The sequence below is a fragment of the Pseudopodoces humilis genome, chromosome 16, assembly GCF_049639895.1.
Source record: "Pseudopodoces humilis isolate 2021_Gansu_Grassland_sample_001 chromosome 16, ASM4963989v1, whole genome shotgun sequence".
NCBI lineage: Eukaryota > Metazoa > Chordata > Aves > Passeriformes > Paridae > Pseudopodoces > Pseudopodoces humilis.
Genome location: NC_142215.1, coordinates 303,604 through 326,513, shown reverse-complemented (window position 1 = coordinate 326,513; position 22,910 = coordinate 303,604). Strand labels below are relative to the sequence as shown.

General features: G+C 62.4%; 5 protein-coding genes across 8 annotated transcripts; 4 read left to right on the top strand and 1 right to left on the bottom strand.

Moving 5' to 3' along the window:
* Positions 1-434: 434 nt before the first annotated feature.
* Positions 435-3,428, bottom strand: CIB1 (calcium and integrin binding 1). The gene is made up of 7 exons (XM_005521685.3): positions 3,325-3,428; positions 3,114-3,148; positions 2,488-2,590; positions 1,993-2,146; positions 1,632-1,750; positions 1,469-1,557; positions 435-1,222 (listed from the first exon to the last, which is right to left on the bottom strand). The coding sequence occupies exons 1-7, from the start codon at positions 3,373-3,375 to the stop codon at positions 1,201-1,203; spliced, it is 573 nt and encodes a 190-aa protein (XP_005521742.1). The 5' UTR covers positions 3,376-3,428; the 3' UTR covers positions 435-1,200.
* A 71-nt stretch (positions 3,429-3,499) lies between these two features.
* Positions 3,500-4,673, top strand: GDPGP1 (GDP-D-glucose phosphorylase 1). Its single transcript, XM_005521808.2, has one exon. The coding sequence runs from the start codon at positions 3,500-3,502 to the stop codon at positions 4,565-4,567; it is 1,068 nt and encodes a 355-aa protein (XP_005521865.2). The 3' UTR covers positions 4,568-4,673.
* Positions 4,607-13,801, top strand: LOC102109824 (tubulin polyglutamylase TTLL13). The gene is given in 18 exon segments (XM_088063065.1): positions 4,607-4,904; positions 5,329-5,369; positions 6,399-6,570; positions 7,052-7,182; positions 7,552-7,708; positions 7,902-8,045; positions 8,581-8,666; positions 8,776-9,001; positions 9,434-9,618; positions 10,200-10,388; positions 10,850-10,991; positions 11,309-11,488; positions 11,759-12,071; positions 12,563-12,809; positions 12,978-13,245; positions 13,248-13,267; positions 13,334-13,444; positions 13,514-13,801. Coding segments are annotated over 18 exon segments (3,060 nt in total). The 5' UTR covers positions 4,607-4,727; the 3' UTR covers positions 13,785-13,801.
* Positions 13,729-15,586, top strand: HDDC3 (HD domain containing 3). Of its 3 annotated transcripts, none has more exons than XM_005521810.3 (4): positions 13,729-14,238; positions 14,781-14,836; positions 14,909-15,149; positions 15,412-15,586. In XM_005521810.3, exons 1-4 carry the CDS (start codon positions 13,854-13,856, stop codon positions 15,540-15,542), a joined length of 813 nt encoding a protein of 270 aa, XP_005521867.3. In that variant the 5' UTR covers positions 13,729-13,853; the 3' UTR covers positions 15,543-15,586. The 3 variants fall into 3 exon arrangements, with proteins under 3 accessions (XP_005521867.3, XP_087919190.1, XP_087919189.1); XM_088063064.1 differs by having other exon boundaries at positions 13,732-14,238; positions 14,960-15,149; XM_088063063.1 differs by having other exon boundaries at positions 13,736-14,238; positions 14,781-15,149.
* Positions 15,587-15,635: 49 nt separating this feature from the next.
* VPS33B (VPS33B late endosome and lysosome associated) lies at positions 15,636-22,886 on the top strand. Of its 2 annotated transcripts, none has more exons than XM_014251038.2 (23): positions 15,636-15,782; positions 15,930-16,010; positions 16,088-16,146; positions 16,245-16,294; positions 16,483-16,550; positions 16,767-16,812; positions 17,128-17,222; positions 17,539-17,643; positions 17,962-18,058; positions 18,180-18,257; positions 18,732-18,805; positions 19,698-19,784; positions 19,868-19,958; positions 20,149-20,223; positions 20,510-20,574; positions 20,641-20,695; positions 20,770-20,816; positions 21,065-21,197; positions 21,473-21,546; positions 22,023-22,124; positions 22,301-22,376; positions 22,444-22,560; positions 22,755-22,886. In XM_014251038.2, the coding sequence occupies exons 1-23, from the start codon at positions 15,687-15,689 to the stop codon at positions 22,832-22,834; spliced, it is 1,851 nt and encodes a 616-aa protein (XP_014106513.1). In that variant the 5' UTR covers positions 15,636-15,686; the 3' UTR covers positions 22,835-22,886. The 2 variants fall into 2 exon arrangements, with proteins under 2 accessions (XP_014106513.1, XP_005521743.1); XM_005521686.2 differs by having other exon boundaries at positions 16,085-16,146.
* The last annotated feature ends 24 nt before the right edge of the window (positions 22,887-22,910 follow it).

Genomic DNA, 22,910 nt, shown 5'->3' with positions numbered 1-22,910 from the left:
CAGGAGCCACTGTGTGAGAAACAGCCATGCCAGAGCCCTGAGAGCCATCAGCTGTTTTGCCCCAGGATGGGAGCTCTGTGGGGCCAGCAGGACCTCAGGCCCCACAGCAGTCCCAGCAGGGCCTGGCTGCAGGCCAGGGCAGAGCCCATGTCTGAACAAGGACAAAGGACCCTGGTGCTGCCCACAGTGATGGCACCACTCACCTGCCCAGAATTCCCCTTAGCACCTCTGGCCTGAGTGTTGAGCTCTTTGTGCTGCCCAGAAGGATCCCAGTGTGGAGGAGGGAAGCCCACGGAAAGGGCTGTCGTGGAGCAGGATGTGGAATCTGTCCCCTGGAGTGGCGGCTGGCGCACAAGCAGAGAGGCCTGGCAGGAGCCCATGTCCCCAACACCCTCGTGGCACCCGTCCCACAGCCGGACAAAGGCAGCAAAGAGCAAGGGTGAAACCAGAGCCCTTTAATTGTGTCCTCACAGGGACTGGGGGAGGAAGAGGCCAGGGCGGCAGAGCAGCTGCTGCGCTGGAGCCAGAAGAGGGCAAGGAGAGAAAGGGAGGAGGAGGAGGAGGAGGAGCGTGGGCTCTGAGCACAGCCATGGGGGGACAGCTTTGCTGTGGGGTGGCACCTGTACAGTGACTCTTGGGTGACTGCTCAGAGAAAGCACCCCCATTTGAGTTACTGCTTGTGAAAAATTAGCATTTTGGTTATTGCTCAGAGGATCCACGTTTGAGTTACTGCTCAAAGAAATGGATCCATGTGGCAGCAGGGAGGCTCCCAGAAATACAGGAGAAGCAGGAAGAGGCTGGCAGGGGAGGCAGCTCCCTGCCTGTTGCTGGAAGGCACAACATAGGAATTGGTCCTGAGGACAGAGAGGAAGTGTGCTGGTGCAGAGTGGCCCCAGGCAGGAGCAGGTCTTCCCCCCCCCCACCTGCAGAGCTGCCCTTGGAATGCATAAGGATTCAAATTCCAGTGCTAGGACAGCAGAGGGACTGCAGGAGAGGCATATTCCTGAGACCCCCTGCTGCCAAGCAGGCACCTGAGAGGGAAGCAGGAAGGTTCCTGCCCAAGGCATTGCAGCACAGCCAGGCCATCGAGGGGCTGGGCCTGTGCTCACTGAAAGAGGAAATGGCTGAGCCCACAAAGAGCTGCAGGAACTGGAGGAGTGCTGGAGGAGCTGGAGGAGTGCTGCTGGACAGCCATGGGACTCACAGGACAATCTTGAAGGAGCTGCAAGAGATATGACAAGATCTGTACCTGCTTGCTAGGTCACACAAAGGGTTTACAAGCACCCAGCGCTGTAGGGAGCAGAATCCCCATGCAGGAGACACTCTGTAGAGGCAGCCCAGGATGCAACTCCCTCTGCCAGACTTGGCACAGGGCAGCCCTGCCCTCCTGCCACCACTAGCTCTGCCCCAGTGCCAGCTGAGCAATCGGGGTGATGAACCCCCAGCCAGCCTCTGGAGACCACCGCACCTGGCGAAGTCCGGGGAGCGGGAGACAACATGCTGGAATTCAGAGGAGTTGATGGTGCCGTCCTTGTCGATGTCAGACTCCTCCAGGATCTGTGGGGGAAGGTGAGCGGTGAGCTCTGTGCCTGGGGCTGTGCAGTGCCCCTGCCTTGGCCAATGCGCCTCACATTTTGGATGAGCTGCTCCATCTCTGCGCTGCTCAGCCGGGACTCCTCGCCTTGCCCTGTCAGGCAATTCACCAGTTGCTCCAGGTCCTTCCTGTCCAGAGTCCCATCATCATCAAAGTCTGGGGAGAGACAAGGTAGGTTTTGGCAGTGCCACAGTGAACCCAGAGAGTCACAAGCACCGACATTGCACCACCCCATGCACCTCCCCATGCCAAACCAGCTGTTCCCACAGGGAGTTCCTAAAGTTCCTCGTGGGTGCTCCAAGGGCACTGCCAGCCTTCCTGAACATCCATTCATCACCCTGCTCCTGCTTCCTCAAGGTGCAGGGATCCCAGAACACAGCACCTGTCCCCAGCCTTACCAAAGATGCGGAAGGCATACTGGGATTTGATGTCAGATGTGGCAGAATCGCTGAAGACACTCAGCATATCAAGGAAGTCTTCAAACGACATGCTGTCATCCCCAGTCTCTGAGGTTGAGAACACATGGCAGATCCGGTGCTGGAAGGGGTTTGCCTGTAGACACAGGAATTGCTCAGGCAGGGCTGGGCCATGTTGGCTCCATCAGGCACACATTGGCTGTGGCTGCTGCTCCAGCAGGTGAGCAGGTGCCCCAGTGCCACTGCTCCATCACCCATGGTCAAAGCTGTCCTGTGTGCCTCCCGGGATGCAGCCCTATGCAGCAGGGATAAACAGTGGGATCCTGTGGCACAGCAGGGATCCCTAGGATCCTCAGTTGCTCGGTGGGGACAAGGAAGCTCTTTATTGGCACAGCTGAGGACAGGACAGCGGCCGTGGTGGGTGCACGGGGCTCTAACCCGGGAGCATCAGTGTCCCGTGTGTGCCAGGCACCATACCCGCAGCTCAGGCAGCGTCAGGATCTGGCTCTTGGGAACCCGCGCGGAGTAGGCGTTCTCCCTCTCCTCCTTTGGCAGCAGTTCACTGAACCTCTTGTAGGCACTTTAAGAGGCAAGAAAAAGAGCGGCTCTGTGGTGCAAGCGGGGTGGGAGCAGCCCGTCTGGGCACCGGCCGCGCTTCTCCGGGGGGATTGGCCCGTTCCCACAGCTCCTGCCAACTCTGCCGGGCTGGAGCGTGCCGGCCGGGGGTCCCACGGCTGCTCCCGGGACCAGGGAGAGGAGCCACTCTGTCTGCTGCCCACCCCGGGGACCGGGGCTCCAGAAGGGTCACCGCGGGCTCGGGCCGGCCCCCAGCCCCTTGCCCGCCGCTCAGGGCGTCACCGGCCCGGCCCGCGCCACCGGCAGCACCCGCCGACCTTCGCCCCATCATAACCGGCTTTTAGGGAGTGCCACCGGCACTTCCCGGCTCAGCTGGGCGTCTCGGCGGAACGGGAGCCCCGGGGCAGGGCCGGAGCTCCCCGTGCCCCGCGGCAGAGGCTGAGGCCCCGCGGGACCGGGCTCGCCGGGGGCCAGGGTTCGCGCCTCCATCCCGCCCCACTTACGGTATTCCGGCCGGCGGTACTTACAGCAAGATCTCCTGCTTGCTCAGGAACGTCAGCTCCTGCGGGGAGAGCACGGGTCAGAGCACCGGCACCGGGGCCAGCGCCGACAGGGGGCCAAAGCCTCGCGCGGGGCACCCCAGCCATGGTTTCCATGGCCTCTGGGCACCTTCTGCCCCGGGACCGCGCCGCCCTGCCGTGCCCCCGCTGCAGCCGGCCTCTGCCCCGGTGCCGGTACCTGGTACTCGGCCAGCAAGTCCCGCGGGATCAGACTGGCCGAGCCGCCCATGGCGCCGCTTTCCTCCGCACGTCACTCGCCCGGCCCGGGCGGGGCAAACACACCCACACGTACAGCCCCGCCCGCCCGGACACACGGCGGGCTCCCGGCGCCGCCGAACGCGGACACGAGGGCGATGGCGGGAGGGGAGCCGGGCGAGCCGAACCCGGAGGAGTTCGTGTATGGCGAGGAGGACTTCGTGCTGCAGGCAGCCGGCTGGGGCGACCCGGACTCCGCGCCCTCCCGGTTCGACCGGGTACTGCTGGCGGGCTGGAGCGACCGTATGGAGCGGGGACTGTTCCGGTACCGGCTGGGACCGCTGCCCACCCGCGTCCTGCCCGGCCCCGTGCGCCTCGTGGCGCAGCTGAACGAGCAGCGCAGCGCGGAGCGCCGCCCGCCGCAGCCCGTCCGCAGCCTCCGGGATCCCTTCGACCCCGGCGCCTTCAACTTCACCCGGCTGCGCCCCGCCGAGCTGCTGTTCCGCTTACGCCGCACCGGAGGCCCGGGATCGCCACCCGACCCGCTGCTGGTGGCCATCAACGCCAGCCCGTTGGAGCGGGGCCACGTCCTGCTGCTGCCGGAGCCGGCGCGGCGGCTGCCGCAGATGCTGACGGCCCCGGCGCTGCGCGGAGCGCTGGAGGCGGCGCTGCCCAGCGCCCACCCCGGATTCCGCGTGGGCTTCAACGGGCTGGGCGGCGGCGCCTCGGTGAACCACCTGCACCTGCACGGACTCTACCTGGACCGGTCGCTGCCGCTGGAGGAGGCGCCGGCCGAGCCGCTGGGGCCGCGCCTGGGGCTGCTCCGCGCCGGACCGGCCCCCGCCTTCCTCTTCTTCGCCCCCGGCCCCGCGGCGCTGGAGCCGGTGTCGCGGGCCGTGTGCCGGGCGGCGGAGCACCTGGGCGGTGTCGGGCTGGCCTGCAACGTGCTGGCCACGCGGGGGGCCCCGCCGGCGGGGCCGGGGGCCGGGGGCGGCCGCGGGCTGCGGGTGCTGCTGTGGGCTCGCCGGCCCCTCTTTGGCCCCAAGGCGGGTGAGCCCTTCGCCGTGGCGTTGTGCGAGCTGGCGGGGCTGCTGCCGCTGCCCGCCGAGCCGCTCTACCCGGACATCACCGAGGTGCAGGCCCTGAGCGCCATCCGCCAGCACCTGCTGCCCGAGCCCGAACTGCTGCACCTGGGCTCGGAGCTGGCGCGGCTGCTGGAGAACTGAACGGAGGCAGGGGCAGCGGCCGGAGCGCGGCCCGGCCGGGCCGCCGCCGAGCTGAGCCACCGGCAGGGGCCGCTGCAGCTGGAGGACGCGGAAGTGGCTGTCACGTGACTGCGCGGAGCCGCTCTGCCCGCAGCGCCCGCGTCTCTATGGTGCGGTCGCCATGGGAACGCAGCGGCCCTGGCAGCGGTGCGATGGCGGCGGCGGACGGCGGCGGCGGGGGGAACATGGGCCCGGGCCCACCCCCGGGAACCCCTCCGGGCGAGGAGGCGGCTGGCGCCGCGGCCCTCCCGGACCGTCCCGCTGCCCCCACCGGACCCGAGCCACGGAGGAAGCGCAGGCGAGTGTGGGGCCGCAGCCCCCGGCAGGGTCCGGCTGGAGCCCATCCAGCCACTCCCGGAGGCGCTTCCCGCTGCCTCCCGCTTGGTCCCGGCCCCAGCCTAGCCGTGCCCCGGCCCCGCTGCTCCCCGCGGGACAGTGCCCAGCCGGTGCCCGGCGCTCCCCAGCCCCCGGGAGCCGGTTTGGGGTCCTGCTGACCCAGAATAAATAGTGTTCCCCTGGAATTGCCCCAGCGATCCCGTGTGACACAGCCAGGCACGGCTCCGTAGCCAGGACCAGCCTGTCTGTGTCCTTAGGGCTGCAGCGAACCGGGGCTGGCTTGGTCAGACTGCCCGCTGTGCTCTGTGTGTGTATGGGGGATCGGGGCTGTGTCCCCACTCTGCCCCGTGCCTCGCTGAGCTGCTGCCATCTCATCTCTATTCCAGTGTCCCCTCCATCAACCTGAGCGGCTGCAAGTACGAGAGTGGTAAGTCAGAGGGGCGGGGGGTCCCTGCAGGCTCTCCAGGTGCCTGCCCAGCCAGGAGCGGTGCTGGCACCCAGTTCCCACTGGTTTATTTACTGCTGCCAGTGACTGGCACAGGGTCCCTGCATTAGTGGGGAGCTTGTCACACTTAGGATTGAGATTTCTCCCCATTTAAAATGTGCAACAGCAGCGCAAGCCATCAACATCCCCCACACTTGCGTTTGCCAGCTGTCTGCTAAAACGAGCGAGAAGGGTTCCATCAGATACAGTGCAAGGGAGTACCTGGCCTTGGAGACAGGAGCTGAGGGTTGTCAACTGTTTAAGGTAAAGCTGGTGGTGAGCAGGCAGGATCTGTACCTGGAACCTGTCCCTTTGCTGTTCATCCCTGGTGACTCCAGGGAGCTCATCTACTCTCCCCTCCCACTCTTCTTTCCTTCCACAAGCTGGATCTTGAAAGAACAAACTCCTGGCCCTTGAGGGGTGTTATTAATCTACTTTACTACAGGATCTTGGTGTGCATGAATCTCCATCACCTCCCCAGCCCTGCCAAATTCATACTTGGCACTAGCAGGAACCATCCCAGCAGAGACCTTTCCCTGCTGAGCTGTGTTCCGCTGCTGAAAGACCTTTGATTTGGGAGATTAAATCCACATCTTTGCAAGACTTGTATCTGCTTGTGAGGTGTAAGACCCATGGGAAATTCAACCCTGCTGTTGAGAGGCCCTGGCACCTCAAGGCAGGTGGAATTAGAGGGTTAAGAGCTCCCAGAACACTTACAGCCAGAGGCTTGGCCAGATAAAACTGGTATTCCTGACACCTTCCAAGGGGTCATGTTTAGTATAAGGTTATATATAACCTTATATATTATAAGGTTATAATATATAATATCATACCTCTGAGAGGCGAACTGCAGCCCAAAGAGCTGCGTACTCCATCCCTTCCTATTTTGCGGGGGTGGCAGTCCCTGTGTGTGGCTCCTCAGCCAGAGATTTGTTTCACATTCCATCCCTGGTTATTCTGGGTGTTTATCAGTCCCTGTACGTGGTTCCCTTGCCTGGCCCCTGTCACTGCTTGCCTTGGCACAGTGCGGCGGGCGGCGCAGCACTGCGGGCTGAAGGAAGCAGGAGAAAATGAGGAGTGGACAGTGTACTGGACGGACAGCGCGGTCACTTTGGAGCGCCTCATGGAAATGAAGCGCTTCCAGGTAAACAAAACAGCTGCCCAGCAGGAATTGCTCAGGAAGGAGGGTGACACAAGGCTGTCTGTGCAACAGCACGTGGCAGAGTGAAACAAGCACCCGAAGCGGTGCCATGCACCACCTGTGCCTCAGCTCCAGGGCACAGGGTCCATGTACCATGTCCCTGGTGAGTGTCACCAGCAGCATTCAGCAGCTATGGGGGGAACAGGAGCGTTCCAGCCCTGTGATGTGCTGTGAAATAAACAGTTGTCGATGATAAATGGCTCTTACACTGCTCCAGGGCTAAGACTGAATAGACAGATAAATCACTAGTGAAGCTCAGATAAAGCAGCTGTAGCAAGTCTCACCCCGCAGCAGTAGTTCAAGACAACCACAGGCCTGGCTTCCTTCTTGCTGCTGGTTCTCCATGCTCAGGCTCTCCTCGGGGCTGGGAGAATCCATCCCCACAGGGCCTCCACCGATCTGGGTTTTTCTGCCCCACTTTCAGAAAATCAACCACTTCCCAGGCATGATCGAGCTGTGCCGCAAGGACCTGCTGGCTCGAAACCTGAACCGCATGCTGCGGCTCTTCCCCAAGGAGTACAACATCTTCCCCCGCACGTGGTGCCTGCCAGCCGAGTGAGTGGCACGGGACAGCGCCGCAGGGACAGGGTGACACAGGGAGGGGGAGGCTGCTCACCTGCTTTCTCTGGGCACCCGACCCCAAACCTTAACTTGCTTCAGCACACACCATGGTGACCTCTTCCGCAGACCTCCCAGTACAGGTGGAGATGTGTGCAAGGAAAAGGTGGGATGTGGAGACCTGGGTGAAGTCACGTGGGGACCGATCTGTGACTCCTGTAGATTAGGAATGGGGGTTCGATTCATCCCCTGCAGAAGTTCAGTGTGTGCTGGCCTGCAGCGCTATGGTTTCAGTACCCAGCTATTAGGAGAGAGTTCAGAGGGGTGTGTTTTGCAGCTAGTGATAGTCACCCCTTCCTTGCACAGCTATGGAGATTTCCATGCCTACAGATCCATAAAGAAAACAAGAACATTCATCTGCAAGCCTGACAACAGCTGCCAGGGAAGAGGGATCTTCATAACCCACCATCCGGAGGAGATCAAGCACGGGGAACGCATGATCTGTCAGCAGTACATCTCTGAGGTACTGGGACAGTCCCACAACACTGGGGTAGGATTCCAGCCTCCTCACTCTGCCGGCATCCCCCATGCTCCTCGGGTCTCCTCAGGTCTGCTGGAGGTGCTGGTGTGGCTGTGGAACATCGGTGACACAGGCAAAGCACAGGCAGGTGGAGCAGTTCCTCACCTCACCCTTGCTCCTGCCTCTTTCCTCACAGCCCTTCCTCATCGATGGCTTCAAGTTTGACATGCGCATTTATGTGCTGGTCACGTCCTGTGACCCACTGAGGATTTTTCTCTACAAGGAGGGCCTTGCCCGGTTTGCCACCATGAGGTACATCGATCACAGCACGAAAAACCTGGTAAAAAGGAAGTTTCAAAAAAACTTATAGTATCTGTAGGTGTCAGTCCTTAACTTGTCCTGGGGGCACTCCTGGCCTTGAAAAGGCAGGTATTGGGGGTTGCAGGAGTCCCAGCTTGATGCCTTCCTGTTCCCCTATATCACTTCCTCCTCCTCACAGGAGATATTTCAGGAGGGATAGCAGATCTACCCCAGGGCCCCACATTTGGGCTGTTTACTGGCATCACCACAGAATTATGGAGTTGTTTGCTTGGATGGAACCTTGGAAGGTTTCTAACCTCATGCTCAAAACTTGGTGAACAGTAAATTTGTATCTGGTTTCTCAGGGTCTCAGCCTGTCATGTTTTGAAAAGCTGCAGAATGAATCCCCTCTGGTGTCTCTGCTTCTAGCCCTGATAAGTGTGCTCAATTCCACACCATTTCTACTCTGCCCATGCTTCAGGCAGAAAATAACATGGGAGTATCTGGGGGGGGACTGTTCCTGTTCTTGCTCAGTGGTTCAGAGTGAACAAATGTCTCTTGTGGTTCCCTGCCAGGGTGACATCTGCATGCACCTGACCAATTATGCAATCAACAAACACAATGAGAACTTTGTCAAGGATGACATGGTGGGCAGCAAGAGGTACTGGCATGTCCAAGCACTGCAAGAACACTGCCTGGGGACACTGGTTTACCTCAGCTTTCCTGAGGTGACACAGCTAAGCCCTTGCCACCTCCTGTTCCCCACACAGGAAGCTGTCCACTCTGAATGCCTGGATGGCAGAGCACAGCTATGACACATCAAAGCTCTGGGCAGATATTGATGACATTGTTATCAAGACACTGATTTCGGCTCACCCTGTGCTGAAACACCATTACCAGAGCTGCTTCTCCAGCCACCCTACTGGCTGCGCCTGCTTTGAAATCCTGGGCTTTGATATTTTGCTGGATAGAAGGCTGAAGCCATGGCTGCTGGAGGTGAGGAAGGAGTGGATAGCTCAGAGCTGGGGGACTAGGACAAGGGGTTTGGGATGAACAGGGCTTGTTTGATTCAAAAGGGCCACCTTGCTCACAGAATTAACCAGGCTTTGAAGCCTGTTGTGAGCAGGATCCAAGAGAACCCATTTCCTGCACACCATCTAACAACAGGGAGTTTCCCAAGCCTTCAGACCCCTTGTCCTGTGAGCACCCTGAATTTGTGACAGCTGCCCCGTGCCTGCACCCTGTGGGGTGGCATCCAGGTGACCTGTGGCACAAGTGGGCAACACCCTGCAGGAGAGAGTGCTGTGTGTGGCTTCCTGCTTCCTGTCTCTGACACAGAGAGAAGCATCCATGGGCAGTGTGGGGCGTGGCAGGGGTCATGGGCTGGGAGCTGGGGTGCCAGGTTAGGCTACCTGCTTGTCTTGCCAGGTGAACCACTCTCCCAGCTTCAACACAGATTCTCAGCTAGACCATGAGGTGAAGGATGCCCTTCTGTGTGACACCCTCAACCTGATCAATGTGCACGCCTGCGACAGAAAGAAGGTGCTGGAGGAAGACAAGCGGCGGGTAAAGGAACGGCTCCTTCAGGCCAATCAGATTCCCCGTGAGTCCAGGTATTGCTGTTCTCCCACAGTGCTGCAGGTGCCCAGTGAGCAAAGACAGGGCATGACAGAGCAGGATAACACCAGGGCTGGCTGCTGGAAGCTCCCAGAGCCCATGGCATTGTGCAGCCTCTGAGCTCTCTCAAGCCATCTGCATCCTGCAAGGAGGAGCCGGGTCTCCTCTCTGGGTGTCAGGAGACCTGTGACACCTTGTGCTCTGCCCTGACAGAGCTCTCCCCAAGCTGAATCTGCTTGTCTTCTCTTTTGCTGGGGATGGGCAGTGCCAGCATCCTGGGCTGGCAGGGATGCTCACATGAGGAACCACAGCCCTGCCTCAGGAACTGGGGGTAGCCTGGGCATGGGCCCTTCTCCAGGGCAGGGGTCCTTTTGAGGGCTGAGGGTTTCCCCTTCCTCTGTCTGCATGTCCTTTCACAAGCCCGTGTTCAGTGAGCCTGTTGCCTTGCAGGCAGGGCACGGCTCTCTCCAGCTGTTGTTTCTATCAGGAGTCCTGGGACATGCTGAGCACATCAGTCCTGCACTCTGCCTGTCCCAGAGCCTCCCTCCACAGTTCCCCGTCTTCCCTCCTGCTGCAGGCGCAGGGAGCAGGAGAGCAGCCAGGCTGCCTGGCTGGCACAGGCTGAAGCCTATGAGAACGAGCACCTGGGGGGGTTCCGACGCATCTACCCAGCTCCTGGGACAGAGAAGTATGAGCCCTTCTTCCAGCAGAGCAGGTCCATCTTCCAGGAAACAGTAGCATCCAAGGCACGAGAAGAGTATGCCAGGTACGGTGCTCCTGTGGAAACCCACTTCTCACAGGTGCCATGGAGACCACTCGCTCCTCATCCCTCCTGGGGAGCAACTCTGCTGCTTGGCAGGTGTAAGAAAGCGGGGAGAGCGGGAGGGGAAAGGAAGGAGCCTGCATGTGCTGTGGCTCCTCAGCAAAGTGGCTCCTTTTAGATGGACTCCAGAGAGGCAAGAGCAGTACTCTGTTGACTTTTGGACCTTGGAGGCACCATTTCCCAAATGTCTCCCTCCCTTTTGGCAGGCACAGCCTTATCCAAGGGCATTTCTCTTTTAAAAAGTCTCTTTACAAGCATCCCATCCCATCTCGTGGCACACTTCTGTTGTGGGCTATTCATACAGAACTTTGGCCTGCAGTAAATGTCCTCAGGTTGAAGTCTGCCCCACAGCCTTTTGCTACTGTGGCTCTGAGCCAGTATGTGACTCCACTGTTCTGTGGCAGGCAGCAGCTGGAGGTGATGCGCCTGAAAAATGAAAAGCTGGAAGCTGCCATCAGGAAGAAGAAAACAGAAAGAATGCAGAATAGAAGCACAGCTCCTACAATCCACCTCACCCACAGAAGCACTAAGGCATGGGATGGAAAGGTACCTCAGTGTCAGCATTGTCCGCGGGTTCTCCAAGTCAGTGACATGGCTCTAGGGGCTATGCTGAGCCATTGGTGCACCCATGGAGCAGAAATTCCAGGTTTGACTGCCTGCGTGAAGTTCAGAGTCAACAACTTGTGTTGGCAGTACTTGCAAGCACCAATGTTTTGCCCTTCCACTTTGTCTCTCACTGGGGTCTCTGTCCCACTCTGAGACTCTAACTGTCCCCAGGCTTAGAGCAGCTCATGGTTTTGTCTCTCCTGTGCATTATGCATTATGCTTCAGCTTTGCTATAGCTCAGATGTTTCTCTGCCGAGGTGCAGCGCAGGCAGTACAACTCCATGCAGCCCCAGGACATTGTGGAACATGAAGAGAAGAGGAGAGTGAATGCTCTGCTGCAGCGTGAGAAGCTGATCCGACACCTGGGCATCACCGAGCAGCTTTCCCGGCTGCTCCCCACAGCTGACACCCAGGGATCCTGTGTGCTCCAGAAACAGGTAATGGCCCTGCCCCGAGCCACCCCTCACAGAAGTGAATTGGGCACTGAGCATCTCTGCTGGGGTCTGATCGGGGTCTGCTGCAGGCAGATCAGCTGCTGTGCCTGCAGGACAATGTGAGTCTGGAATGGTGGTGGGGGCATCCTGGGGACAAAGTGCAGGGTAATGCTTTAGTGAGCGCCTGGGCGTGACTAGAGGAGACTCTTCCTTCCTATGACCTGCCAAGGCCTACAGAAGTAAGCCATGGCCATTTTCTTTCCCTCCTTCCAGCTGCAGTTTCCCTGGGATCTCCTCAGGGACCACAACACCCACGATTTAATGATGCTTATCTCACTCCTGGGAGTCCCAGCTCAGCCCTTGGGACACAGGATCATGCCCAGCCCTAGAGCCCAGGCCCTGCCACGGCACACCCCAGGCCCAGATCCCAATGACATCAAGACCCTGTGCATTCAAGGCCGGAGTGTCCCATACCACGCGCGGCAGGAGGGCCCCCGGGCAGCAGCCACCCAGCCCTGTGCCCAACCTAAGGGGCTGCAGCTGTGTGACCAGCAGCTCCCTGCCATTGGAACCCAGGCTGAAGGCTGTAAGTACGGATCACCTTCCCGTGGGATGCTCCTGGCCTTGATGGGAGGAATGGATGAGCTCAGTGGAGGTCTCAGGGATGCTGAGACACTGCAGAGGGGTTGCCTTGCTCTGCTTGGGGCACTGGTAACCACTAGGAGTCTCTGTCTAAGGCCATTTGCAGGGACAGGGAAGAGCCGTGAGTGGTTTCCAAGGATTAAGGGCTGATGTGCAGGCATGGGGGAGTGTGAGAAGCCAGGAAAGTCAAAGGGGTGAATTAGCTCCTGGGGGTCAGAGGGGACATGGTGACACAGCACCACTCTCTTCCCAGGCCTTCCTCCCACCACACTTCTCCCTACCCTACTTCACCCAGCCCTGCATCTTGGCATCGGCTTCATCCGCTTTGCAGCCTTAGGACCAGGGGAGCAGGGGCTGCCAGCATCAAGCCCCCCTGGGAAGGGCAGTGGGAGCTGCTGGCTCTGCACAGCCCCACATCTGTCTGTGCTGTTCCAGATGATGTCGGTAGTCTGTCATCCTCCGATGAAGGCAGCTGTCCCCCGGCTTCCCCAGCCAGCCCAGGGCAGGGTGATGGCATCTTCCACTGCGCTGTGGTCCCGGAGCTTCCCATCACCACTGCCGTTCACGCGCAGCATACACGTGGCTCACATCATGGCAGAGCCTCGCAATGCCAGTGCGTCACACCACGCCAGGACCTCACCCCATGCCAGTGCCTCACGCATTCACAGCATGAAAAGCACAGGTAACATGGCTGAGGGCTCAGCCTTCCTCCCATGCGTGCTTGGACCAGGACTTGCTGGATAAGCTGGCTGCCTCCATCAACTCTGGGGTCGGCTGCCGGGCCCCCTGACCAGAGCCTGGGCCCAGCACGGCTCCGGCCATCTGCCCCGACTAGCTTCACCTCTGCCAGGACCGGAGACTGGTACTTGTGCCTCTGTCCGTGCCCCGCCCGCTGCACTCGTGTCTGTGACCCGCAACCGCCTGCACAGAATCCCTGCAGAGGCCACCTCGCTCTGGACCCGCCGGGCCCTCGCTTCCCCCGCCGGCCCCGCCCGTTCCCGGGCCCGTCCCTGCCATGGCGGTGCTGCTCCAGCGCGGGCTGCGGCCGGTCCCGCTCCTCGCTTGGGCCCCGCGGCGGGCGGCGGCGGCGTGGCCCGGGGACCCGAAGCCGCCGGAGCCGGCGCTGGAGGAGCCGGAGAGGTGCGGGGCGGTCGGCCCGCGGTCGGGGCCTGCGCTGGCCCGGGCGCTCACGCGTGTTCCCCGCAGGGCTCGGCGGCGGCGGGCGGCGGCGCGGATGGAGCGGCTGCGGCGGGAGCTGGGCGGGGGCCGCAGAGCCCCCGATCGCACCCTGACCTGGCAGGCGATGGAGCAGCTGCGGTGAGCGCGGGGCCGGGCGGGCCGCGCCGCGCCCGGTGACCGCCCCGGTGACCGTGACCGTGCCCGCAGGTTCCTGCGGCAGGAGCTACCCGAGGAGTGGCCTCTGGAGCGCCTGGCCCAGGGCTTTGGCGTCGGCACCGACGTGGTGCGGCGGGTGCTGCGGAGCCGCGGCTGCCCCTCACCGCGCCGCCGGCTGCGGCAGGACCAGCGGGCGCTGAGCGCCGCCGCCACGGCACCGCCACCGGGCACCGGGGACGGGCGCGAGGTGCGCGCCCCCGACGGGACGCTCTTGTACCGGCTGCCGCGGGGCTGGGGCGGGCCGGGGCCCGGCGTGCAATAAACGGAGCTGGGACCCGCCTCCGCCTGTGCTGCTTCCGTCGCGCCGGGCGCGGGCTCCGAGGCGGCGGAGATGAGCTCCGAGGCGGCGGAGATGGGCTCCGAGGCGGCGGGGATGGGCTCCGAGGCGGCGGAGATGAGCTCCGAGGCGGCGGGGATGGGCTCCGAGGCCGCAGGGAGGGGCTCCGAGGCCGCGGGGATGGGCACCGAGGCCGCGGGGAGGGGCTCCGAGGCCGCAGGGATGGGCTCCGAGGCCGCGGGGATGGGCTCCGAGGAGGCGGGGATGGGCTCCGAGGCCGCGGGGATGGGCTCCGAGGCCGCGGGGATGGGCTCCGAGGCCGCAGGGATGGGCTCCGAGATGGCGCGGCTGCTGGAGGCAGTGGACTTTGCAGCCAGGAAACACAAGGAGCAGCGGCGGATGGATCCCGAGGGCACTCCCTACATCAACCATCCCATCGGTGTGGAAACCCCCCGGCACCGCGTCCCGCTCCCGGGAGAACCCCGCGGGCCCTTTCTCCCAGAGCACCGCTGTCCCCTGGGATCCCTCCTGTCCCGGAGAGCTGCCGATCCCCGGGAGCCTCTCACTCTGGTTCTTGGAGAGAACCGTGTCCGTTCTCCCGCACCATGTCCTTCAGCCCGATGGGGGCAGAGCTGCCGAAGCGCTGCGCCCCTGGCCCCTGCCCCAGCCCTGTGACCGGGTGTGGCTGCTACCACACGGTTGCCCTCCTCCGGGGCCTACGGGAGCTGCCGAGGGGCCGCTGTGCCGCAATCGCACCTGCCAGCCTTGGGGACAGCCCCCGGGACCCCCCTGCCTGCCCAGCCAGAGGATTCACCTCGCAGGATTTGCCCCTGGGGTTTTCCCTGCCCAGGGCTGGTCTCGGGGAAACCTCAGTGCCCACCGTGCAGCCCAGCAGCCCCGTGTCACCCACGGGAGCCACTGTCCTGGCCCGGAGCCGCCTGTTCCCCGGTGCCTCCCACCACCTTTCCGTTCTCGCTGCAGGCGTCGCCAGGATCCTGGCGCACGAGGCTGGCGTGACGGACATCGTGGTGCTGCAGGTAAGGCCCTGCCCTGCCCTGCCCTGCCCTGCCCGCTCCCCTGCAGCCCCCCGTGTCCCCTCCTCGCCGCAGGCCGCCCTCCTGCACGACACAGTGGAGGACACGGACACCACGTTCTCCGAGATCGAGGAGCGGTTCGGTGCTGAGGTGCGGCGCGTGGTGGAGGAGGTGACGGACGACAAGACCCTGCCCAAGATGGAGCGGAAGCGGCTGCAGATCGAGCGCGCTCCCTTTTGCAGCAGCCGAGCCAAGCTGGTCAAGCTGGCGGACAAGCTGTACAACCTGCGGGACCTGAACCGCTGCACCCCGCGAGGTATCGCCCGCGCCGGCGGCAGCGGCACCGCGGGGACGGGGACGAGCCGGGCCGGTCGCCACCAGCAGCATGGCTAGCGCCGTTGGCTGTGCCGAGGGACAGAGGAGCCCCGGGGCTGCTCGGGGAGGCAGCGGCGGGGGGCAGCGTGTCCGTGTCTGTGTTTGCCCGTCCGTGTGCGCGGGGCCGTGCCCGGGGACTCGGGGAGGGCGCGGAGCTGCCGCCGGTGTGGCGGGGCCGGAAGTGACGTGCGCGTGTCCCGCAGGCTGGTCGGCGGAGCGCGTGCAGGAGTACTTCCGGTGGGCGGCGCGCGTGGTGTCCGGGCTGCGCGGGACCAGCGCGGCCCTGGAGGGGGCGCTGCAGCGCCTGTTCGAGGAGCGCGCCGTGCCCACGTGACCGGCCCGCGCCCGCCCGGGCCAATAAACCTGTGCGAAACCGGCGTCTCTGCGTTGCCATGGTATCGATCGCTTCCGCCGCCGCGGAGTTCCGGCCGCGCCGCGCCCGCGCTCGGGCGTTCCCGGTGCCGACCCGGCCGCCGTCATGGCCCTCGCCGGGCGGCGCGACGCGCCCGAGCCGCCGGACTTCGGGATTCTGAAGCGGCTAGCGCGAGACCAGCTCGTCTACCTGCTGGAGCAGGTCCGAGGGCCGCCCGGGGCAGGGGTCCCGCACCGGGGCGGGCGTAGGGAGTCAGCGGGATCGGTGTTGGCCCGGGGCTTAGGGGTCGGGAGTCGGGGTCGGCGCGGGGCAGCCGCCGGGTGCCGGCCCATGCCCTCCTGCCCGCAGCTCCCCGGGAAGAAGGATCTGTTCATCGAGGCTGACCTGATGAGCCCCCTGGACCGCATCGCCAACGTGTCCATCCTGAAGGTACCGCGGGCTCCGCTCGGGCCGCCCCCGCCCGCCGCCGCCGCCCGCGCACAACCCGCGCCCTGTCCCCGCAGCAGCACGACGTGGACAAGCTGTACAAGGTGGAGACGCGGCCGGCCCCCGGCGCCAGCGACCAGTGAGTGCCCCGGGCCGGGCCCGGGCAGGGCTGTGCAGAGGAGGGGCCCCGAGGCGCGGACGGGTGCGAGCAGCCCCTCGCTCCCCTCTGTGCTGCAGGTTCTGCTTCCTGGTGCGGCCGCGGCTCAGGACCATGAGGTTCATCGCCGGTGAGTGCGGCCACAGAGGCGGCTGCCCCTCAGCTGGGGCTGGAGCTCTGGGCCACCGCTGTGCCCGGGCCTGAGGGGCTCTCGGCGAGCCCCGCTCCCCGGTGTCACTTGTGCCTGGGGCCATCGGGCTCTGTGTGCCGAGGGGAGCTGTGCCTGCCAGGGTGGGCAGCTGTGCGGGGTGTCCACAGATATTGTCAACGCTGACAAGATGTCAGGGAGGAGCAGGAAGTACAAAATCATCTTCAGCCCCCAGAAGGTCAGTGGGACACATGGTTGCTGCCCATTCCCCTGTCACTCTGTGTCTGCCCAGCCTTTGCACCTTCCGCACTTCTATAGACATCAAAATTAGTTTTTAACGCAGAAACGTTTATGTAAACTCAAGTGTTGTTACACCTGGGAAGGTGCTGGGCCCCTCCAGAGCTTTTCCTGCTTAGAGCCTGCGTGGCCCTGAGGGTCTTCCCTTCCCTTCCAGTTCTATGCTTGCGAGATGGTGCTGGAGGAAGAGGGGGTCTTTGGTGGTGAGTGGGGCTGCGGCGCTGGCTCGGGGTAGCTGACAGCGCGGGATCCCAGTTAAATTCCAGTGCTGGGATCCCTGCGTGCGGAGGGACAGGAAGGTGGGCAGGGAACACGGCTCTCTTGAGGCTGGCCGCTGGCCTGCAGGCAGATGTGTGCCCGCGCAGCATCGGCCCCTCTTCTGCCTGAGGAGAGGAGACAGGATCCTGCCACCCATCCTGTCTGAAGCCCCACAGGCCCTGTTTTGGGGCTGCTGTGATTCTTGGGGCTCTTCCTGCCCAGGGCTGCATAACTGTCCCCTATCCCTGTTCCAAACACAGATGTCACCTGCGATGAATGGTCCTTTTACCTGCTGCCCCTGGATGAAGACATCATTAGCATGGAGCTGCCCGAGTTCTTCCGTGACTACTTTCTGGTCAGTGGGGCACTGTGCTGAGGTGACAGCACCGTCCTGTCCCCTGTGCCTCACTGGGGCTGGGACAAGGTGCTGTTCAGAGAGGAGGTGTGTGGCGTCCTGCTCAGTCCCCCAGTTTGCACCATGGGCCCTGTCTACTCCCCAGGGGCAGCTTTTGTTGGGGAGTGACCCCAAGCTGGCCCCTGTGTCCCCAGCTGAGCAGCTTCGGGGCATCCTGTTGGTGTTCCTGGGATGAAGCTCCCAGCTCAGTGCCCAGCCCAATCCCCTGCCATGGCAGACATTCCCAGCCGGCTGCCCACACTCCCTTATCCTGCAGGAGGGAGATCACCGCTGGATCAACCCTGTTGCCAGAGCCCTGCAGCTGCTGAACTCCCTTTATGGCCCTTTTGGGAAGACTTACGGCATCGGCCGCTGTGCTAAGGTGTGGCTGGCACCAGGAGTCCCTTGGGTCCCCTTTCCCGGCACGGCTTGCAGGGACCTGGACCCCATCAGCCACATGGCAGCACGTCACCACAGAGGTGTCACTGTGCTGTGCCTCCTTCTGGGCAGGTTTTTGAGGGGGGGGTCCCATATGCTAAGGTGGGCAGCGGAGGGGCGGCTGCTGCTCGCTGGGGTGTGGTGGGCCCCCCGTGCCCTGATGGAGGGAGCCTGGCCTTGGTTGTCAGCCCCGCTGTGTGCCAGGGCCCTTGGTGGGAGCCTGGGGCTGCTCCCCGGCCCTGGCACCCTCTGCCCCTCACAGATGAGCTACGAGCTGTGGCGGGACTTGGAGGAGGAAAGTGAGAGTGAAGGCCAGGGCAGGAAGCCTGAGATTGGACACGTCTTCCTCATGGACAGAGGTGGGCTGAGGCAAGGACAGAGGGTACGATTTGGGCAGCAGGTCTCTCAGAGGGGCGGGGAAAGCCTGTGTGGGGTGGCAGGAGGAGTGGGAGGGCAGCCTGGCTCCAGCTCTCCTTGCAGACACCGACTACGTGACAGCACTCTGCTCCCAAGTGGTCTACGAGGGGCTCGTGGATGACACCTTCCGCATCAAGTGTGGTAGGTGACTTGGGAACAGCAACAGGGCAGAACAGAGCTCTGTGCTCAGAATGGGGCAGAACAGAGCTCTGTGCTCAGAATGGGGCAGAACAGAGCTCTGTGCTCAGAATGGGGCAGAACAGAGCTCTGTGCTCAGAATGGGGCAGAACAGAGCTCTGTGCTCAGAATGGGGCAGAACAGAGCTCTGTGCTCAGAATGGGGCAGAACAGAGCTCTGTGCTCAGAATGGGGCAGAACAGAGCTCTGCGCTCACCTGGCCAGCATCTGCAGGGTTTGTGCCTGGTATTGTCAGGCTGTTCCCACAGGGACAGTCTCAATAGGTGGTGCTGCTGGAGGTCATCCATAGGGACAGTCCTCACTTTGACCAAGAGACTGGGCTGGCATCCTCTGTCTCTGCTGCCTCTTACAGCAAGGCTCGTGCATGTGGGAGTTTTGCTATGTTTGGGACAAAGCAGCTCTTCACTTTTCCCTGCAGGCAGTGTGGATTTTGGGCCAGATGTCACCTCTTCTGACAAGAGCATTAAGGTGCTGCTCAATTCCCAAGACAAAGTGAGTCCTCACGAGCCTTGGGGGAGTCCCCTTGGTGGGAGGAGGCAGAGTGGACCATTCCCTCCCCTAAGCTTGAGCAGGAGTGGCCAGGGGCTGCTGGGCCCCCGGAGCGTGGGTTTGGGCACAGAGACCAGAGAAACCTGGTGTGCAGGTGCAGCTCCACTTCTGAACCTGGCAGAGTCCCTGCAGGCAGGGCTGTGTCACAAATGAGTGTTTTAAAGTTGCTAAAGGAATCACCAGAAAAGGCGTCCGCAAAAACAAGTTTAACATAAAAGCTGCAGCATGACCAAATTAGCTGGCAAAGTTCTAAAAGGTTAAAACACACAGATGAAAAGAAAATAAAAATTACAAATTGATCAATCCAAAATAAAATCAACCCAAAAATATCTACATGGAGGTGGAGGTGGGAAATGAGGGGGGAATCAAAAGGATAGGAAAGGGTAAGGCTGGAAAGGAAGATGGAAGAGCCTCCTGTTGAGTCACAAGGTTCATAGTAATTTTCCATCCTGGCCACAATTCAGGTTGGTATTTAAGTATGGGACTTGACAATGAAAATATGACTCCACTTGGGTTTTTATTCAGGTTACAAAAATAAGTTTCCCAGCTGTTCATTAAAAAACAGGAGCTGCTTAGACAGTACTAGTTCCTAGAAAAAGTGTTTCTGCTGAACTGGGGAGGAGCCAGGTGCTATTCACCAAGGCTGATCCCTGAGGAACATTTCTCAGACCGTGGTGTGGCCTGGCTGGGAGGGACACACTGACACAGGCTGCTGTGCTGCCAGCCGGGGTTTTGGGGCGCGGGGTGGCGCGTGGCCAGCGTGCTGTGCGGGTTGCTGGGGGTGTTGGCCCTGGGGTCTGTGTTTGCAGGGCTGCAGCTGGCTGGGCTTCCACAGGTGTTCAGCCAGATTCGGAATGAGCACTTCTCCAGCGTGTTTGGCTTCCTGAGCCAGAAGTCACGGAACCTGCAGGCACAGTACGACGTGAGTGTCACCCTGGTGTGCAGGGCGCCTGCGGCACTGTCCCTCGCAGCCAGGCCACCAGCCCTGTGCTCTCCCTCCTGCAGCGGCGCCGGGGCATGGACATCAAGCAGATGAAGGACTTCGTGTCCCAGGAGCTGAAGGGACTGAAGCAGGAGCATCGCCTGCTGAGCCTGCGTAGGAACCTGCGGGGAGGGAGGGGCCCTCGGCTGTACTGCAAGTGCTGGAGCTCCGGGGAAAGCAGGGGTTTGGGGAGCCCTGGATGTGCCCAGCAGGGGCAGGGCAGGGGCTGGTGGCTTGTGCTATCTGCCTGCCGAGCCCTTGAGCCCTTTCCCCTCCAAAGCCGCCGTGTCTCTTGGCTGTGTAGATATTGGTGCCTGTGAGTCTATCATGAAAAAGAAAACCAAGCAGGACTTCCAAGAGACCATCAAGGCTGAACACTGTGAGTGCTGCTCCATGCCCTATCTGTGCCTGTCCCTGCCCCAGTCTGACCCATGGCCTCGCTTGCCCCAGGCCCAGGGAGCCTCATGCCTGAGTATTGCCTGTGTGGCCACCGTCCTCCCAGTCCCTTTGTTTCGGGGGTGTCTCAAGATCCTAGCAGGGTCTGGCTGCACTCTTGAGAGGGAATGTGTGGTGGGCTGGGGCACTGGGAGGGCAGCGGAGCCCAGAGACCAGCTCCGTGGGCTGGCAAGAGCCCTGGGGTGATGCTGCCTGTGCCCCTGCCACAGCACTGCTGGAGGGCTTTGACATCCGTGAGAGCACCAGCTTCATCGAGGAGCACATTGACCGGCAGGTGAGACCGGCAGGTGAGACCTGCTCCAGCTGCCCCGGCCTGCCCCCCTAACCCCGCTCCCCACAGGTGTCCCCCATCGAGAGCCTGCGCCTCATGTGCCTCCTGTCCATCACGGAAAATGGTGAGTGCCCCGCTGTGCTGGGCCACAGCAGCGGCACCAGCCCTGGCACAGAGCTCACCTGCTGCTCCCCACAGGTCTGGTCCCCAAGGACTACCGCTCCCTGAAAACGCAGTACCTGCAGGTGAGGGGCCCGAGGAGTCACTGCAGAGCAAGAGCTGTGTCGGATGGGGGTTCCCCTCGCCGTGGTTCTGGCCACGAGGTGCTGGGCAGCAGCGCTCCTGGGGACGGGCCCTGCCTCCACAGGCTCCACGCGAGCCCCAGGCTCCACCTGCCCCTGCCCTGTGCTTGCTGGGGGGCTCTGAGGCCGCAGAGGGACACCCTGTCTGCTTCCCGTGCTGCTCCTCACTGATCTGGCTGCCCCCTTCACAGAGCTACGGGCCTGAGCACTTGCTGACCTTCCACAACCTCAAGCGCATCGGGCTGCTGACGGAGCAGTCAGCTGGGGAGACCCTGACAGCAGTGGAGAGCAAAGTCAGCAAGCTGGTGACAGACCGTGCTGCGGGTGAGCCGGCCCCGTGTCCCTGGGAGCCTGGGCAGGGGAGCTGCTGCCGCAGATCTGGCTGGAAGCACGTGGCAAACGTGGGCTGCGAGCACCGAGCGTGACTCCAGCGATGCTGCTGCTGCTGCAGGCGGCGCAGGGCGCTCTGCTGTGGGGCAGCAGGGCTGGCAGACGCCACAGCCATCCTCCAGAGCACACAGCCCTGCACATCTCTGCCAGCCTGGCTCTGCGATCCAGACAGAGCCTCTTCAGATGTTTCTCCCTGTCATGTTTTCCAGGAAAGATCACAGACGCATTTAATTCTTTGGCCAGGAAGAGTAATTTCCGAGCCATAAGCAAGAAGCTGGGCTTGGTACGTCCTCAAGGGGTGTTGGCTGGCTGCTGTGCCCACAGAGCAGAGAGCTGTGCTTAGCCCGTGCCCAGGCTGCAGATTGGCACCTCAGGGGGACACAGCTCAGGTCCAGAGCTGCTGCAGCTGCTCCAGGCAGTCTGCAGGCTTCTCCTCAGGGCTGGGGGCCCACCCTTCCCTGTGCCCTGTGAGTGTGCTTGCAGCACTTCCTTGCCCCCTTCCAACACAGCAGTGGCACTGGGCACGCAGCCTTGTGTCCTCCATCCTGAGGCAGAGGTCCTGGGGTGCTGGCAAGGTGACATTTCTGTCCCTGGCCCCTGCTGCACAGCCCCCCCAGGCCATGTGGTGCTGGCTCTGGCACGGTGGGTGGGAGGTGGGGACAGAGCTCCAAGTGTCTGTCCCTCACCTCTGCACCTCTGAGGGGTGGTGAGGCCCCAGGCAGCCTGGTCCTGTACCCTTCTAGTCACCTGTCACTGCAGATCCCTCGGCTGGATGGCGAGTATGATCTCAAAATGCCTCGGGACATGGCGTATGTTTTTGGCGGGGCCTATGTACCCCTGAGCTGCAAGATCATCGAGCAGGTGAGTTCATTTGCTGCTGGAGAGAACCAGACACATCCCCTCAAAGCCCCTTCCTCCTCCTGGGGAGTGCAGCAGGGGCCCCTCTGCCCAGGACTGGGGCGGGTGGTGGTCACCCACTGCTCGGAGCCTCCTGGGCAGCGTCCAGCAGCCAGCCTGACACCCTGCCCGTCCCTCAGGTGCTGGAGCGCCGCGGCTGGCAGGGCCTGGAGGAGGTCGTGCGACTGCTCAATGGCAACGAGTTTTGTGTCTCAGGTAGTGCTGGGGGCTGGGGGCGGCGGGGCTGGCAGCTGCCATTCCTACAGCGCTCTTCCCTCTCCAGACAGCACCGTGGAGGACAGCCCTGCCTGCGAGTCCCAACGTGTTGTCCTCGCTGTCTTCCTGGGGGGCTGCACCTTCTCTGAAATTGCAGCCCTCCGCTTCCTGGGGAAGGAGAGAGGTATGAGCGGCCTGGGCAGGGCGGGGAGCAGGCAGGAGCCGGGGGTCCCAGCGCTGCAGCACGCAGCCGGGCAGGCTCCGAGCTCCGCGGGCTGCCAAGGCACACGGTTGTACCGGAAAATGGGCGGGGATGGGGCTGGCAGGGTCGGTGCTGCCCCACAGCACTGCTGGGGCACCGACAGGCCTTTGCTGCAGGGTGCAAGTTCATCTTCCTGACCACGGCCATCACCAACAGCGCCCGCATGATGGAGGCCATGATTGAGGCCAAGGCCTGAGCCGCGGAGGGGGCCGGGGAAGCCCGCCAGTAAACATCTCTGCTGACAACGACCTGGCCTAGGGCTGTGTGTGTGG